General features: G+C 43.1%; 1 protein-coding gene across 5 annotated transcripts in view; it reads left to right on the plus strand.

The window, feature by feature from the left end:
• LOC142583454 (uncharacterized) overlaps positions 1 to 16230 on the plus strand; it is a 718432-nt gene that overhangs the window by 152212 nt on the left and 549990 nt on the right. The window contains exon 2 of one of the 5 annotated variants that reach the window (XM_075693926.1): positions 6443 to 11131. The exons of the other annotated variants lie outside the window; for them this stretch is intronic. Coding sequence (XP_075550041.1) covers positions 6443 to 6674 — 232 coding nt within the window. The 3' untranslated portion in view covers positions 6675 to 11131. Of the gene's footprint in view, positions 1 to 6442; positions 11132 to 16230 lie in introns of those variants that run through there. 5 annotated transcript variants of the gene reach the window in all.

The following is a 16230-nucleotide window of genomic DNA, read 5'->3' on the forward strand; positions in this document are numbered from 1 at the left end:
GATGGCATGCTTACACACCGCGACCCTTTTTTCGTGATATAGTAGGCCTCAATAATCTCCCTCGTGGTCTGATTTTTATACGCGGAAAGTATTGTGGAGTTTTTATAGATTGGAGTGCACCCATGCTCAGAGCAATGCCGCGCGACATGCGAGTAGGCATTTCCCGTTAGCGAGCGCCTATGCTCAGACAATTTAATATTCAGGCAACGACCTGTTTGACCGATATAGACGTGACCACAGGAAAATGTAAGCTCGTAAACAACTCCCATTCTACAGTGCACACACGGGCAAGTATGCTTAATAGTACAGCCTTTCCATATGTAATGCCATATGTGCATAAACTATCACACAGCCTCAGGAATGTAGCAGGCCGGTTTGATGTAAAGGTTGTTTTAGAGCGCAGCTCTTTGGCGTCCGTTCCTGGGTTTCGCGTCGTCGTCGGCGTTGTCGTCGGCCTCGTAACCAGCTCCGCCCCCCTTTCATCCCCCCAGCGCTAGCAGCGACCGACTGATACCGCTGGATGCCGCTGACGCCGCTAGAGAGTCAAGATAACGTGACTGCATAGAACACCGTCGCCGCCATGCAGAAAGAGGAGGAAAGGGTCCCCGCCTCCCCCCCTGTTCTTGTGTGGCGGATAGGGTGCTCTTCAGTTGCCGACGCGCCGGTTATTTCACGTAGGCCCCGGCACGTCGACGAATACGTGACCACCTTCCCACGGCTAGACCTGGTTCTTAGCGCTGCGGAAGCGAGGGTATCATATTGTTTGTGTCGGCATCGGCGGCGTTGTCCCTGAAACCAACTCCGCAGCTGGGGTTGACTCACTATCGGCGTCAGCGGCATCAGTCAGTCGCTGCTATCTCTTCCCTCCTCCCTTTATCGTGTTGTCCGCTTGCTGCGCGCGCTTCTGCCCCCATCGTTTGCCGCTGGGTGTACACGCCGCCCCCCTCCCCCCTCTTCCTGCGAGTCTCCGGTTGTCAAAGCGCCGGCTCGAACTTAACATGATAACTGTTTACAGCGCAAACACATGCAACCACAAAGTATAAGGGACAGGACACAAGCGCTGCATGTGTTTGCGCTGTAAACAGTTATCATGTCAAGTATGCACCAACTCGCCCAGAAAGAAGTTTTAAAACAGCGCTTGTGTCCTGTCCCTTATACTTTGTGGTTGCATGTGTTTGCGCTGTAAACAGTTATCATGTCAAGTATGCACCAACTCGCCCAGAAAGAAGTTTTAATGAAGGCTCGAACTTAATTCCTTTCTTCGCTCCTCCTCCAATGCAACCCCTGTGCGGTGGCAATCAGAGAGCCAGATCGGTGGCGGCGGATCTGTATATGTGCACCGCCCAAGCCGAAATTGCCGCTGCCGTTCGCCCTGTGCGGTGGCAATCAGAGAGCCAGATCGGTGGCGGCTTGACCTAAAGACAAACAGCAATTTCCTAACACTTATGCGGGAGAACATCCCGTTCCTCTCGCTCGTAACGCGTCCCACGGCTGTGACAACCTCGCGAGGCACTTGTATAGATCTCGTCTTTGAGAATCAAGCATTGGTGTACCAAGTCGAACATATATCAGTCTATTTCTCCGACCACAAAGCTTCCTTCATGACTGTCAAGAACTGTTAGTGGAGTCTTTGTTAAAGGAATACGTGTGAAAAATAAAAAAAAAATTCTGTGATAGCGCATACATGTGTTGCTCGATTTCTGTGCCTCAATCTATCGAAAAGGTGAAACAGCTTATTTGCTGCGCTCAAATTTCGCATTAGGAAGTAACGTAATCGTCGGTAATTTTTTTGTGCCCCTAACAAGATGATCAAAATTTGTTGTAAGATTGATAGGAAATTGGCCCAGGCTGCCTCCACTCATGCTTGGAAAGGCTGTACTGTTTAGCATACTTCCCCGTTTGTGCACTGTAGAATGGGAGTTGTTTACGAGCTTACATTTTCCTGCGGTAACGTGTATATCGGTCAAACAGGTCGTTTGCCTGAATATTAGATTGTCGGAACATAGGCGCTCGCTAACGGGTAATGCCTACCCGCATGTCGCGCGGCATTGCTCTGAGCATGGGTGCGCTCCAATCTATAAAAACACCACACTACTTCCCGCGCATAAAAATCAGACCACGGGGGAGATTATTGAGGCCTACTATATCACGAAAAAAGGGCCGCGGTGTGTAAGCATGCCATCGTTAAATTTGCATGGCAGTCAATTTGAATTTTTAAGCCGCCTCATAGTGTAGCATTAGATTACAGGGTTTTGGGGTTTTTTTTGCCTGCGCACTGATAATGACGCCATCGATGGGAGAGCACGTGCTTATGGGTTGTGTACACAAGTTTGTGTATGCCTTCGAATAAAGTTAGTTGGGAGTTCAGCGCTGTCCTGTGTGTTCCTGCCATCTGTCTTCGTCTTATTGTGCTGCCCCTTCAAGATGTTCTTCATTCTTATGCATGTACAATATCGCGCATTCATCTAACTCTCGCATGCAGCTACAATCTTGGCAACGTAGGGAAAGTTTAGAAGGTGATCCACCGGTTAACGACCTTTTATGTTCCATTAGCCTCTGATTGATACACCGTCCCGTTTGCCCTACGTAGAACTGGCCACAGCTAAGGGAATTTTATACACCACACCCATACGACAATGAGTAAAACTGTTGTTCTTATTGTGCTTCACTGGACACATACCTGTTCTTTATTTGTCTTTTACCTGCTCCTTTTTCCTCTGTACGGCAGCGCATATCTTACCCGGCTTATTGGGAGCTGTGAAACCAACAATAACATCATATGTACTTGCAAGCTTTTAAAGCCTGTGAGACACTGAATGAATGTACGGAATAGCCACTACTCTTTTTTTTGCTATTACTGCTTTCTGTAATCACGTCCGTCCCCCTCGAAACCGACTTCTTTAGGCGCTCAACCACAGTGGCCACTGCTACACTAGGATAACCTGCTTCTAATAGGCGCCGAACCTGCACATTAAAACTGGCGCTCATTTTGTGCATGCAGGATCTGGTGAGAGAAGACTTAAGGCACGACATGGCAATTCCGTTTTTTACTATATTGGAATGCTTGGATTGAAAGTTTAGCAACAGCTTCGAAGATCTTGGGGAGTACTGCTAACAAACGGTGTTTCCACGGGAGCTTTTCGAGAAATTCTTTCAATGTACTTGAAGTCGACGCTGATTGGGTGGAGAGATGGCGTTTTTCTTCAGAAATCAGGCATTTGTATTGGCTCAATGGTTGCTGCTATTCTTAGCAATATTTACCTGAGTAAGGTTGACAGCTGCTTAGAGAAAGCCTTAAGGGATAGCGTTATCAAGATATTTCGTTACGTTGATGATTACCTAATTTTCTGCAATAGGGAAGTATTCTATTCCGCTGCTACCTCAGTGAGTGAGCAATTTAAACTTTATGGAGGAGGATTAAAGTTTACCAAGGAATTTCCTCAGCGACGCGTAATTCTGTTTCTTGACATTTCCTTGGTCTTCGAATAAAATCACGTTTGTTGGCAGTACTCCAAGATCTCCGAAGCCGTTGCTAAACTTTCAATCCAAGCATTCCAATATAGTAAAGAACGGAATTGCCATGTCGTGCCTTAAGTCTTCTCTCACCAGATCCTGCATGCACAAAATGAGCGCCAGTTTTAATGTGCAGGTCCGGCGCCTATTAGAAGCAGGTTATCCTAGTGTAGCAGTGGCCACTGTGGCTGAGCGCCTAAAGAAGTCGATTTCGAGGGGGACGGACGTCATTACAGAAAGCAGTAATAGCAAAAAAAAAAGAGTAGTGGCTATTCCGTACATTCATTTAGTGTCGCACAGGCTTAAAAAAATTGCAAGCAAGATATGTCCTCCGTACAGAGGAAAAACAAGCAGGTAAAAGGCATAAAAAGAACAGATATTTGTCCAGTGAAGCACAATAAGAAAAAGTTTTACTGATTGTCGTATGGGTGTGGTTTATACAATTCCCCTTAGCTGTGGCCAGTTCTACGTAGGGCAAACGGGACGGTGTATCAATCAGAGGCTAATGGAAAATAAAAGGTTGTTAACCGGTGGATCACCTTACTATCTTGGCAATGTAGGGAAATATTAGAACTGCAAGCCAGAGTTAGATGAATGCGCGATATTGTACAGGCATAAGACTGAAGATACGCGCCTTATGGTAGAGGCATGGCATATCTGTAATGGTGGAAGTGCATGCGTGAGTCCGCCTTCGATTACTTTTCATAAGAAAGAGATTAAGTGCCTTAACAGTTATCTCTCACGTATACCGGCACGTGTACCCGACTGACACGTGGCGATACCATTCCTGAGCTTGCGCAGATGAGTTTGGTGTCTTCTTTCTTTTTTCGCCACAGTGGTCTGTTCAGTTGATAGTCGGCGTTCGTGTCGTCCACTTCTCTACTCTTGTGTCCTGTCAGCATGCCTCACCTCTTTTTTTTGCATAAAGGATAAGTTAAAACGGTTTGTTTACCAGCCCATGATTCCGAGCCTATGCGGAGCGTGCTCAGCGAGCGTTTTGTATGTTTGGATTTATTCAGTTTGGCAGTCTAATGTGTACGGAATGCTGGTGAAATAAGGAGTCACGTAACAGAACGCGTCATTTTGCTGGCGACGTGCTTTCGTTATAAATAAGCCGTGCGCTTGACGGTGTCTCGCCCATGGGTAATCTGCGACCACTGATGTTACGTGCAGCACCATGTGCTAGTTAGAAACATTGCCGCAGGCATTCAGCTGCATGCTGCAAGAGGTAAATTGGGTGCGTTATCCTGAACTTACTGAAAACGCATGAGGAATCCATGTTTTATGCTGAATAACGTATAAACCCCATATAAGTGATCTTGCGCGCGACAGGTACAAGCGATGCCATGGAGATGGCTGTCGCGTTCGCTCGTCGCCTACAAGTCGCAATCCGTCCGAGCGACGATTTTGAGCGACGCCTCCCCAGTGTTGCCGGTGTGAGGGCTGCAAACTAGCGTGGCACGTGCTTTAGTAGTTTAAGCTGATGTATTTTACTGTAAAAAGTAGCATAAGATATTTCCGAAGGTCCTGCAGTAGGTTCTTATTCTTGCACGTAAAAAATTCAATTGTTTGCTCGTTCCGCGCGACAATCGGTAGTACATCCAGTTCCGGCTTCACGCTATTGGCTAGTCGCTCATAGCACTTCCGGGAAACGAGCAACAATTTCTAGATTTCCAGAACCGAACGGTCTGTTCAAGCGACGGCCCCTTTTGTCGCTGGAAGCCATCGCTCGTCGCCGTCGCGCACTAAATCGCTCTCATGCTGTTTAGCCCTAAGACTGAACTGTTTTTGCTCATGTATTGAAATGGTGTGATTATATGTCTGATTTTATGTCTCCTGTTGCGGTTTTCGTGCACGGTGCGAATCTGAAAGGGTGCTTTTGTCTACGAACTCGGTGAATTGTCAAGCAGGGCGTTTTGCATCGGCATCGAAAATGACGGCTGCTGTGTCTATTTACAATTGCAGGGGCGCTTTGCATAGGCTTATTGCTTTGGACAGGCCTGCGCATTTGCTAATATGAGTTGGCGTTTTATAGTTATGTCATATGAACAGCTAAATCACCCTTCCTCGGGGGTTACAAGCGTAATGTGTGCATCTTGATTCTGCATGGCAGATAAAAATGTGTTTATCGCCTGAATATTTTGGTAGAGAAATAAATTATCAAAATAAAACGTTGCTTTACTTCCGTGTTAGGAGTCGTTTGGCTTACAAAAAACAAAGAGTTGGTCTAATAAACTAATAACTGCGGTATAACTGCAACGTTTACATGCCTTGAAGAATGTAAAATGTTAGATTTCAAACTACAGCAGTAGTCGAGTCTGTCAACATTAACTCCATTGCGCACCACATAAATCTTAATAAGTTCATGCCTTTTAGTAAGCTTAGATGTAGGCCGCAGTGAACTTACTTGTCATTATTGAAATGTGGGTAAGGCTGCCATAACAAGCCTTGTTGCCCTTTATTATAGGCACGTCCAATCATATCCTTTGAACTGGAGGACCATATTTTCATCCCTGCTGAGCATCATGTTTGTAGATATGATCCTCAAATTATGGCTTTAGCAGGGGCACAACCAGAGATGGTGTGAGAGGCACACTGGGCACGTGATTAGGATGTGTCACAAGTGGTGTCTGCAGCACACCAGACTAATGACAGACCTGTGACATCTGACAATGACCTATATTCTATTTATTAGCAGGAGTATTTTAACATTGGTGCCGAACGAGGATGAACTGTCCGTTATTTCTTTTTGTTTAAATCTAAATATTGAAATTAGTTTAACAGTTGACTTGCAGCCATTTAGATGTTTCGCATGCACTTAAGTAGGAAGACTAATATCTAAGGCTTCCTTTTAGTGCCATGACCTTGTCTGTCTTGATGTTCTTTACACCATGTGCTCGTGTTGACTTATGCACACGATATTTTTCAGGCACCCGCTTTACATAACGCAAGAAGGCAGCTGCAAGGACACAAGAATGTCAAAGAGCCAGCCCAGTGCGACTTCACGTAGTGAACAGGAGCGCACGCCAAAGAACCAAAATACATTGCCATGCAATTTGGACAAGAAAACTAGAATGTGGGTATATTGGGTGTACCATTTGACTAAATGTCAACAAAATCAAAATACATTATGTCACACCAAGATGAAAACTCTCACGTAGTCCATGCAGTCATCTTCACATGGTATATTTATGTAACGTCTCTGATGGGAAAGTCAAAATCAAGTATGCTCTCTGGAGACAAACATGTAGGACCAAGTGTCATTGAAGAGTTAGAAATGTCTAAAAAGGGCTGATTAGTTGTGAGAAGTGACTGCTTTTTGTCTAGCCTCTCAGCAGCTATATCCACGTGATAAAAAAACAGTGGCACATTGAAATTGCATATTTGCTTAGTTACATGATACATACTTGCAATGAGCGCGGTGCCTGTGTTCACTGTAAAAAGCAATAGCTCATGCTTGGTTAGATGCATACGTACATTTAACAGCTTTACTAGCTTACAGTTAACAGCATGTGAATGCAAGGGTGCAAATAGAAACCACTGTGATTATGTATTGTAAATGCTGACATGAAGCAGGCAGATTTTCATGTCTTCCTTTTTATCTATTTTTTACGCCAAATTTTAGAATTATGGCTTCCTTTCAGGTTCCAGAAAGGGTAAGCATTGGAGGAAGAGAATCCCATGTTTAAGAAGTCATTTTCGTTTACGTGCAGGCTGACAAAACTGGTTCATTAGAACCGCTCGTGCCTCCCGAAGTGAAAGCAAGGAGCAATTACGGCCTTTAACTGTGTACACCGTGGTGCACACCTTACGTCTTAGAAGCCGGAATTGGAACTTGGAATTAACAATTATTTTAAAAATGTAAAATTGTGGCTTCTCCAATCCACTTGCCTTGCCAACGAGGTATGCTGGTGGACGTAGAGATGCGTTCAATGCAAAGAACTGAGAGCATCCGAGTAGAACACTTGTTCATCAATTGGCGGATGTGAACCTATAGTGTTAATCAAAAGCCCCTTAGTTTCATGGCTTCTGTAGACCTAAATCTTCTGGACTTAAGATAGCGCAGGTGATGTATTAATCTTCCTAGACACATATGTACTTGTTTTGAGACGAAGATTCTGTAAGTTCGATAATTCTTTCTTACTTTAGCGCATCTTAACCACATCAGTAGGAAAAAAGCTTTGGTTTCACGTAGTTGGTTCAGTGTGCAAGTATATGCATAGTCGCATGGAAAATCCGCGCGCAGGGAAAGGATATGTGAAACACGATGGTGCCATTCTCAATTTATGTTTTGCATCTTTGTCTTTTTCGTGCACTTCCCTGCCTTTACTTGTGCTTATATCGCCTTTGGTGCATCATATTCAACACATCTGATTTTAGGTTCACGTTAAAGCCATGCTATACTTCAGTTAGATTGCATATTCAGCGAGTCACAATAATTAATCATGTATTTATGGAAGCTGCTCTTTAGAAGTATAGCATTCTTACCGTAATGGGAATGAAAAGTTACTATATATGACAAGAAATTTGATGCGGAATATTTTAATGCCAATGCTCCTTACTGCTTTACACTCATTTGCTACACACTAGATAATATTGTAAATTTAATTTTATTTATTTGCGAGAAGGTGTAATGGAAGAATTCCAACAGCACCAGGAAACTACATTCGTGAGGCGACCAACCGAATAGGAAATATAATACGCCTCTGTGCCGGTTTGCGACCGGGCAGGATATTGTTGCAGAACCACGACAAGACACACTTAGAAACAATGGGGTGCAGCCCATAGATGAATAATTTTATTTGAAATATAAGCAAAGCTAGCTAGTCCTGCAGCCTTACATGAAAATATACAACACATGTCTAAATTCGCTGTACTCTCAGTCAGGAACATCCATACGCTGTACAGGACGTCATCAAATGAGCTGGGGTCTTAGAATATGGCACACAAAAAAGTTTCTTGCACAATTTATCTACATTACCAGCCCCATGCATAGCAGCTCATCTGGTAACCTCTGCCACATAAGTGCACGCGTTTTGTGCCAGAAATGTATTTGCTGGCCAGTAATGTGGCGCATATTTTTCTTCGATCGCAGTGTTAATACTTTGTGAGTTTGCACATGTTCGTCGTATGTTTAACTTTCAATTGTATACTTTACTTTTGAAAACAAGTAGTCAATTGAAATTAAAGGATATTTATACACTGCAATACTGACGAAACTTTAGAGAATATACTTTTGTTTCATTACAAGATGTGTTCTAAATTTCATAGACATCATTGTGATCTGATTTTATGTGTTTGTCAGTATGTTTGTCAAATTATTATTCAGTTGGTCTTGTGACTGCTCAATAAAGATTTTGACCTTTTAAGAGAGAAAATGTTTCATGTGAGTAACTCCGCGACTACGGATTACATTCCATTCACCCAGCATAAGTGCAGAAGCTGCTTATGAAGGAATCAAATATTCCCCACATGTAATTATTGCGAATCCCTTCAAACGTGACCATGGATCTACATTGTGCTCTCACACTATTGGGAAGAGTACTAGCACTCTGTTCCGAAGGAGTACAAGCCCTCTGGGGGAGTAGAAACACTCGGCTTGGAGTAGAAGTACTTGGTTTGGGAGGAGTGGAAGCACTCGGTCTGGGGGAGTACTATTACCGCTGTGGGAAGAGTATCAGCACTCCGTGGAGGAGCACTAGCGCTCTCTGTGGGGTGAGTATTAACATTCTCTGGAAGAGTACTAGCTCACTCTTGCGGTGACGTAAGAAAACTCTGCCAGGAGTTGCCCTACTCTCTCTCAAAGAGGGTCGATCTACTCTAGAAAAGAGAGTAAAATATGGGACAAGCAGATACTCCCTCAAAGAGAGTGCCCGGAACTCTCTTTGTTTTTAGTGTGCAGCTTTATAAATGAACGGTTTGTTACGGATGCCCCTTTGTTCCAATGCGCGCAAGCAAATCCATCAAATAGTTGCGTTTCGCATAACCTGCTCGTGGTAATAATATAATGACCTTAACAGTGTATTATTTCGATCATGTATCACGTGGGAAATGCATCTTTTATTGTCACATGACAACGCTCTTGGAGAAATGTTTTCAGTTGTTTGGTATGCGCAAAATTATATCATTTCACGCCATGTTGAACTTCCTAGAATACCTCCGCAATGCATGTTCGGTTTAAATTCATTCGCGAGAGGATTAAAATACGTGGCCCGTAGATTAAATTACTTGGCACTGGGATTAAATGCCTGACACCTCGATTAATTGGACTGGCACTTGGACTAAAATTTCTGGCGCTTGGATTAATTTGAGCGGGAAAACCTGTTTTTCATTCGTAGTTAGAGTCTCGAATCTTGCGGGCTTCCTGCAATTAGGTAGCATATGATTGTTTAGTAACCATGTGCCTACTCCTAAGATCACGTGTTACGTGACACCATATGGCAAAAAAAAAATGATGTTCTACACCTGCCATGGTCCTGAGTGGCTCTGGCTAACACTCCTCCCAGGAACATGGGGGTTTCATACAATAGCTACTGGAGCGACCGCTTGTCTCTACGGCACCTGCAATGAGAACGGTTGAGCCAGCATGGGAATTACAGGAAGTGCATGGCTCTGCCTAAACTTCGTCATTCTGACTTTAAACAAACGGCTTCGTGGCTTCGTAAACTCGCCTTTTTGAGCAATGTACTGCGTAATAAATCATGAAGTGAACATTATTAATATTATCCGGCAGCAGGATTCGAACACAAGACCTCTAGCGCAGAAGAATTATATTGGAACCATTCGTCCGCGGACGCATGCAACGATAGGCAATGCGAAACGCCCGTATGAATTTATCGCGGGCATACCAGTTCCTTGAGACGCTTGGCGTATATCAGTTTGGCCACATCGCCAAGCTCACTCATTGCAATCTGTAGCGATCGTGCGTGTTCCCAGCGTCTCCTGCACTTCGAAGGATAAAGTTTGTTGTAAAATTAGCGAAAATGAAGGCATATAAAGCGTAACAGGTAGCATAAGGGAAGCGTAGCAGGGGGCGGCAGAAAGTTAGGTGGGCGGATGAGATCAAGAAGTTTGCAGGGATGACATGGCCACAATTAGTACATGACGGGGGTTGTTGGAGAAGTATGGGAGAGGCCTTTGCCCTGCAGTGGGCATAACCAGTCTGATTATGATGATGAAAGCGTAACATACAAAGCCACAAGAACGTCTGAATCCACAAGCACAAAGATCACAGAAATCCATTTACTTCCCATCTTTCCTATGGTGGGTCAACGACTGCAGCGCCATAGTTCCCTCTAGTCTATTTTAGGAAACTCTATGTCCAGAGGTACATCTAGTGCAAATAAACACCCAAGATATCGACCAGACCGATAGCTGTCTCTGTAACACAACTGGTAGTGCAACGCACGTGTGATGCCGAGGTTGTAGGCTCGGATCCCACCCGTAGCAAGTTATCTTTTCGCCCACTTTCATTTCCTTCTTTCTACACTATTTTCTACATTTCAGTTTAAACCACAGCTAATTTCCCTTACGATTTCCTTGGCGCCATTGTCTGCCTACTTTATATGGTCGTGGTTACATTAAAACGGCATTTAAAAATGTATAAAGATCCGATGAAGCCAGCTAATTTGATCTTTAGCTGCTTTCGTCACAAGGATTCACCGACTCACGACTAATAAAAATTTGTCTTTAGATGAAAAAGGAGCCGTTGCTAGAGTAATTATTGTTATTTTACTTTTATCAATTTAATATTCATCCTGCCATACTTCATCCGCCGTTTGTCACGGCCAACACGAAATGCCATGTTGGCCGTGGTAACTATGTTTTTCATATAGTACCTTATTTTGCTCGCACTGCTCTTCTTAGACATGAGATTAATTTTTAAGTGCACTATCCCACAATGACACGCCTTACTAGAAAATGTTCTGATGGGTGATGATGTGAAAGCGCTTGAAAGTGAACTCATTTTCTTTATACTTATGCAGTACCTAACTTCGTACCATCATTACCTTGTTTTCTTTGGTCGTCACTGACATTGATATATTTTCTTTATTGTTTTCTCTCACGTGTCTCATTGTGTTTTGCATGATGTTCTTTTGTATTTTGTTCTACGCCCACCTGCTTGGTCGTCATACTGCAGTATGCCATAAATAAATAAATAAATAGAAAAAAATATCTCGCCATCCAGGCCCTGCGAAAACGGATGTGCAGTGAAGCTTTTGCAAAAGCACAACTGCTAAGGGGATGTAAGCAATGCTCAATTAAGGAGAAAGCCTTAGATGGTACATTCAATTTGACCGTCCGTAACATTCAATGGCAAAAAATGGGGGTCGAACCCACGACATTTGGTGTTTATTAAGGCAATGTTAATTAAGATAGAGTTATTTCAAGCGTTCACACCCACGACCCACGTATTGTAGTCGAACCCACGTATTGTTGTGTTAATAAAAGCGACATTAATTAAGCCACAGATAATTAACATTAAGTGAATATAGGCACTCGGACCCACGACCTTTATTGTTACTTTAGGAGAAGTCTTTAATGCGCAGTAAATTAACGTAGATGTAATTTAGGCACTCAAACTAAGGGCCCTTGCTGAGAGAAAACAATAGGAAGTAATGACGCACTCGAATGTCAAGTAATTTATTTAAGGTCTCGTGAGCTTGCAGGCTGTCGCTTTCATTTCGCTTAGCGCATGCTAAAGTGACTCAACCTTTGGTGGTTCGGATGTTAGTTTTGAACTGGTTCTTTACTGAAACGTATGCTGCTTTGAGGTGAATTCAATGAGCGTATGCACTGCTGCTTTCACATTGCTGAGTGACTGTAGCCGCTGCATTACGAGGGGTATGAGCCATTGCATTTTTGTTTGCTTGGGTGGGTGTGAACCATTGTTGGTGATAATAATTTTTGTTCACGAACAGACGCGAAAAATGCCGATGACCGAGAAGCTAACAGCTTCACTATAATATAATACAATACTTAAATGTGCAAGAATATGCACCGGGATTTTATCAGATACGGATGTTATTCGCTAATAGTAAATCTCCCTTTTTAAAACCTACATTTAAACGAAAAATGCACGAACTATCTATCAAGCACGTTGTACTGAACGACGCACTAAAAATAGCTGCCCTGATGTGTGACAGCGGCTGCGCGTAGCGGCGTAAGAATGCATTGGTTATATTATCTGGGCAATTAAAGTCTTTTACAGCGTAAGCTGTCATGGGCTCCTTTAATGGCCGTTTCGGTTGGCGAGCTATCAGCAGCAATGAGAAAAAATACTCAGTTCCTTCCGGGACAGCTGGCCGGAGTCAGGGAGCCACGGCAGCGTTGCTAGCATGTAGCGGAAGAATGACCGAGGATACACGAGCGCCACAAGACAGGTGATGTGACATTGGCGCCGCGTAGCGTCGGTACATATACAGTTTGTATTGCAGTTGCATAATATTACACCAGGTGGCATGCCATGCAACAGTTGCACAAATAGCGGTACAAGGTAGATAGACAATTCTTGAGGAAGAAAAAGAAGCAGATAAGCTCGACCTCAGCATGAACGTCCCCGTCTTGCTTTCGTGTGGAGCTTACACATTGGGGTACAGCCACCAGAATGTTTGTTTGCACTGCTTGAAAAAGCGCGACAGAAAATACATAGAATCGCACCTCACCCGTAAGTTAAAGACATTGCAACCAACAGGCATAATCGTTTCAAAGCGAGCTTTAGAAGAGTAGAACAAAAGAAAGCTGAACTAGTTGGTAAGGATTCATAATGCAAAGAAGGGGTAAGGCGTGCAAACACGGACACAAGAGATCGTGTTGTCCACTTCTCTTCTGTCCGTGTCTGCAAGCCTTACCCCTTGTTTGCATTATGAGCTTTAGAATCTATTCACTATGCTAAATTTCAAATTATAAACAACGGCATGTAGCTATTATTTTTATTTCTATTCTGGTTGCTTAGCTTTTTTTTCTCTTCCTTTCTTGCGTTCTTTATTTGTACTCTGGTTATTTTTTTTCCACGAGCACCAATTTCTGCTGCTGCATTTATTCTCTATTAGCCTCGCCGCTAGCACAGCCTCCTTTGTGGCCTCGCCCAGACGTATTAGCTCCTCTCCCCTTTGGAAGAACCGCACTTAGATATACTGTACCGAGGAAAGCATATGTCGCCTTGAGAAAGACAGGTCCACTTGTCAAAACGTTGGCTCGAGCTTTCACCGTGTTCTTGTTTAGCTCATCGCATAAAGCATCGAAATATATTAAGATACTAATGGAAAGAATCGTGTTGGATGCTATATTTGCTTATATCTTTTGTATCTTTGTTTTGACTAAGTGCTGCCCACGACATCTTTTTCCCCCTGATTTATAAGGTCATTGATCCACTTCAGTGCACCAATGTTATCCAGTCATCAATAAGAATATCCTTAGAGAGTGACACGTTAATATATTGTAGAAGGATCGACATTTGGGCGAGTTGGTACTGGTTCAACATCTTGAAGTGGCAGCGCGAAAAAACGACGACAGAAGGCAGGAACACACAGGACAGCGCTGAACTCACAACTAACTTTATTCGAAGGCATACATACACTTAAGTACACACCCATAGCCACGTGCTCTCCCATCTATGGCGTCATATCAGTGCGCAGGCAAAAAACAAAAAACACGCGAAACTATTTAATCTAATACTACGTTATGGAGCTGCTTAAAAATTCAAATTCACTATCATGCAAATTTATCGATGGCATGCTTACACAGCGCGACCCTTTTTTTCTGATATAGAAGGCCTCAATAATCTCCCTCGTAATCTGATTTTTGTGCGTGAAAAGTATTCACTCCGCACATTCCAAGGTATTCAAAAGTATTCAAATTTTCACTCCGCACATTCCAAGGTTGTAAAAAACGGCATTGCGTTTTCGGTTTTATTTTCCGCACTTTCGAAATCGTGTTTTCACAAGACGTCTAAAAGTTTCTTAACACAACTGGAGCGTTTGAGAGCGGCAGGTTTTCGAGAGGATGCTATCCGCATGACAGTACAGAAACTGGTTAAACGTGTGAAATTAGGAGCCCCCTCAAGAATAAATAATCCAGAGCCTGCTGACAAGAGGAAAAAACTGGTTGTAATTCCATATGTGCATAAACTATCCCATAATCTCAGGAATGTAGCAGGCAGATTTGATATAAAGGTTGTTTTTTCTGCCCCTAACAAGTTGATCAAAATTTGTGGTAAGATCGATAGGAAATTGGCCCAGGCTGCCTCCACTCATGCTGGGAAAGGCTGTACTGTTAAGCATTTGTCCCCGTTTGTGCGCTGTAGAATGGGAGTTGTGTACGAACTTCCATTTTCCTGCGGTCACGCATATATCGGTCAAACAGGTCGTTGCCTTAATATTAGATTGTCTGAACATAGGCGCTCACTAACGGGTAATGCCTACTCGCATGTCGCGCGGCATTGCTCTGAGCATGGGTGCACTCCAATATATAAAGACACCACAATACTTTTCACGCACAAAAATCAGATTACGAGGGAGATTATTGAGGCCTTCTATATCAGAAAAAAAGGGTCGCGCTGTGTAAGCATGCCATCGATAAATTTGCATGATAGTGAATTTGAATTTTTAAGCAGCTCCATAACGTAGTATTAGATTAAATAGTTTCGCGTGTTTTTTGTTTTTTGCCTGCGCACTGATATGACGCCATGGATGGGAGAGCACGTGGCTATGGGTGTGTACTTAAGTGTATGTATGCCTTCGAATAAAGTTAGTTGTGAGTTCAGCGCTGTCCTGTGTGTTCCTGCCTTCTGTCGTCGTTTTTTCGCGCTGCCACTTCAAGACGTTAATATATCTCTGGGGCACAAATAATGAGTCGTGTAGTGTTCTATCTGGTGTGCTAACATTTGATTTAAGCGACAACCTACCTATATGTTGCTTTTTCGCCCTGTTATTAAGAAAACAGAGAAAGCTGTCACCTCAACAAATCGTGTACCGACGTCTCAATCGAGATAATCTGGCTATGTTTATACATATGATAGAAGTCATTGCATGGAGCGATTCTTACCATGAGGAAAATCCTAGTATAGCGTACAAGTTGTTCCTTGAGTTAGTAAAAAGCAAATATGATAGCGCATTTCCCAGTTTAGTAAAAAAAAAGTACAAAAGGTCTCGAAAGCGATGTAACAAGGGCGTTGTATAGGCGAATTCTAGCACCTGACAAACTTGTTGAGAAATTCAGCCGATTAGAAGATCTAGACACAATCAAGTAATATAAAAACTAAGAAATAATTTATGTTCTGATATTATAAAGGAGCGGAAAGAATGCTACAAGAGTAAGTTAGCCGCAGTTTAAACTGTCCTACAAAAATAACGAATTTTCTCAGTGACCTTATAGGAACGATTACATGTCATGTTCCTATCACATAACTACTCAATAAAGTCAACTACAGTTGCGCTACTTTGACAGACAAGTTTAATGCGCATTTCCTATCCTCTGGTGAATTGTCTCAGAAACAAGATAGAAAGCATGAAATAATCAGCACATTGCCTTCCAGTTTTAAGTTCCATGTCTTTGACGCCGTGCAGTGAACAAGAAGTGTTCACGTTCCTTCGAAACCTAGATAAATCCACTGCGGCAGAAAGAGATGAAATTAAGGCCGAACCAATTACTTCTGTTGCCAGTCTAATTAGCTCGCCACTACAGCATATATGTAATGATGCTTTAGACCAAGGTGTC

This window comes from Dermacentor variabilis, chromosome 5, assembly GCF_050947875.1.
Source record: "Dermacentor variabilis isolate Ectoservices chromosome 5, ASM5094787v1, whole genome shotgun sequence".
NCBI classification, from domain to species: Eukaryota; Metazoa; Arthropoda; class Arachnida; order Ixodida; family Ixodidae; genus Dermacentor; species Dermacentor variabilis.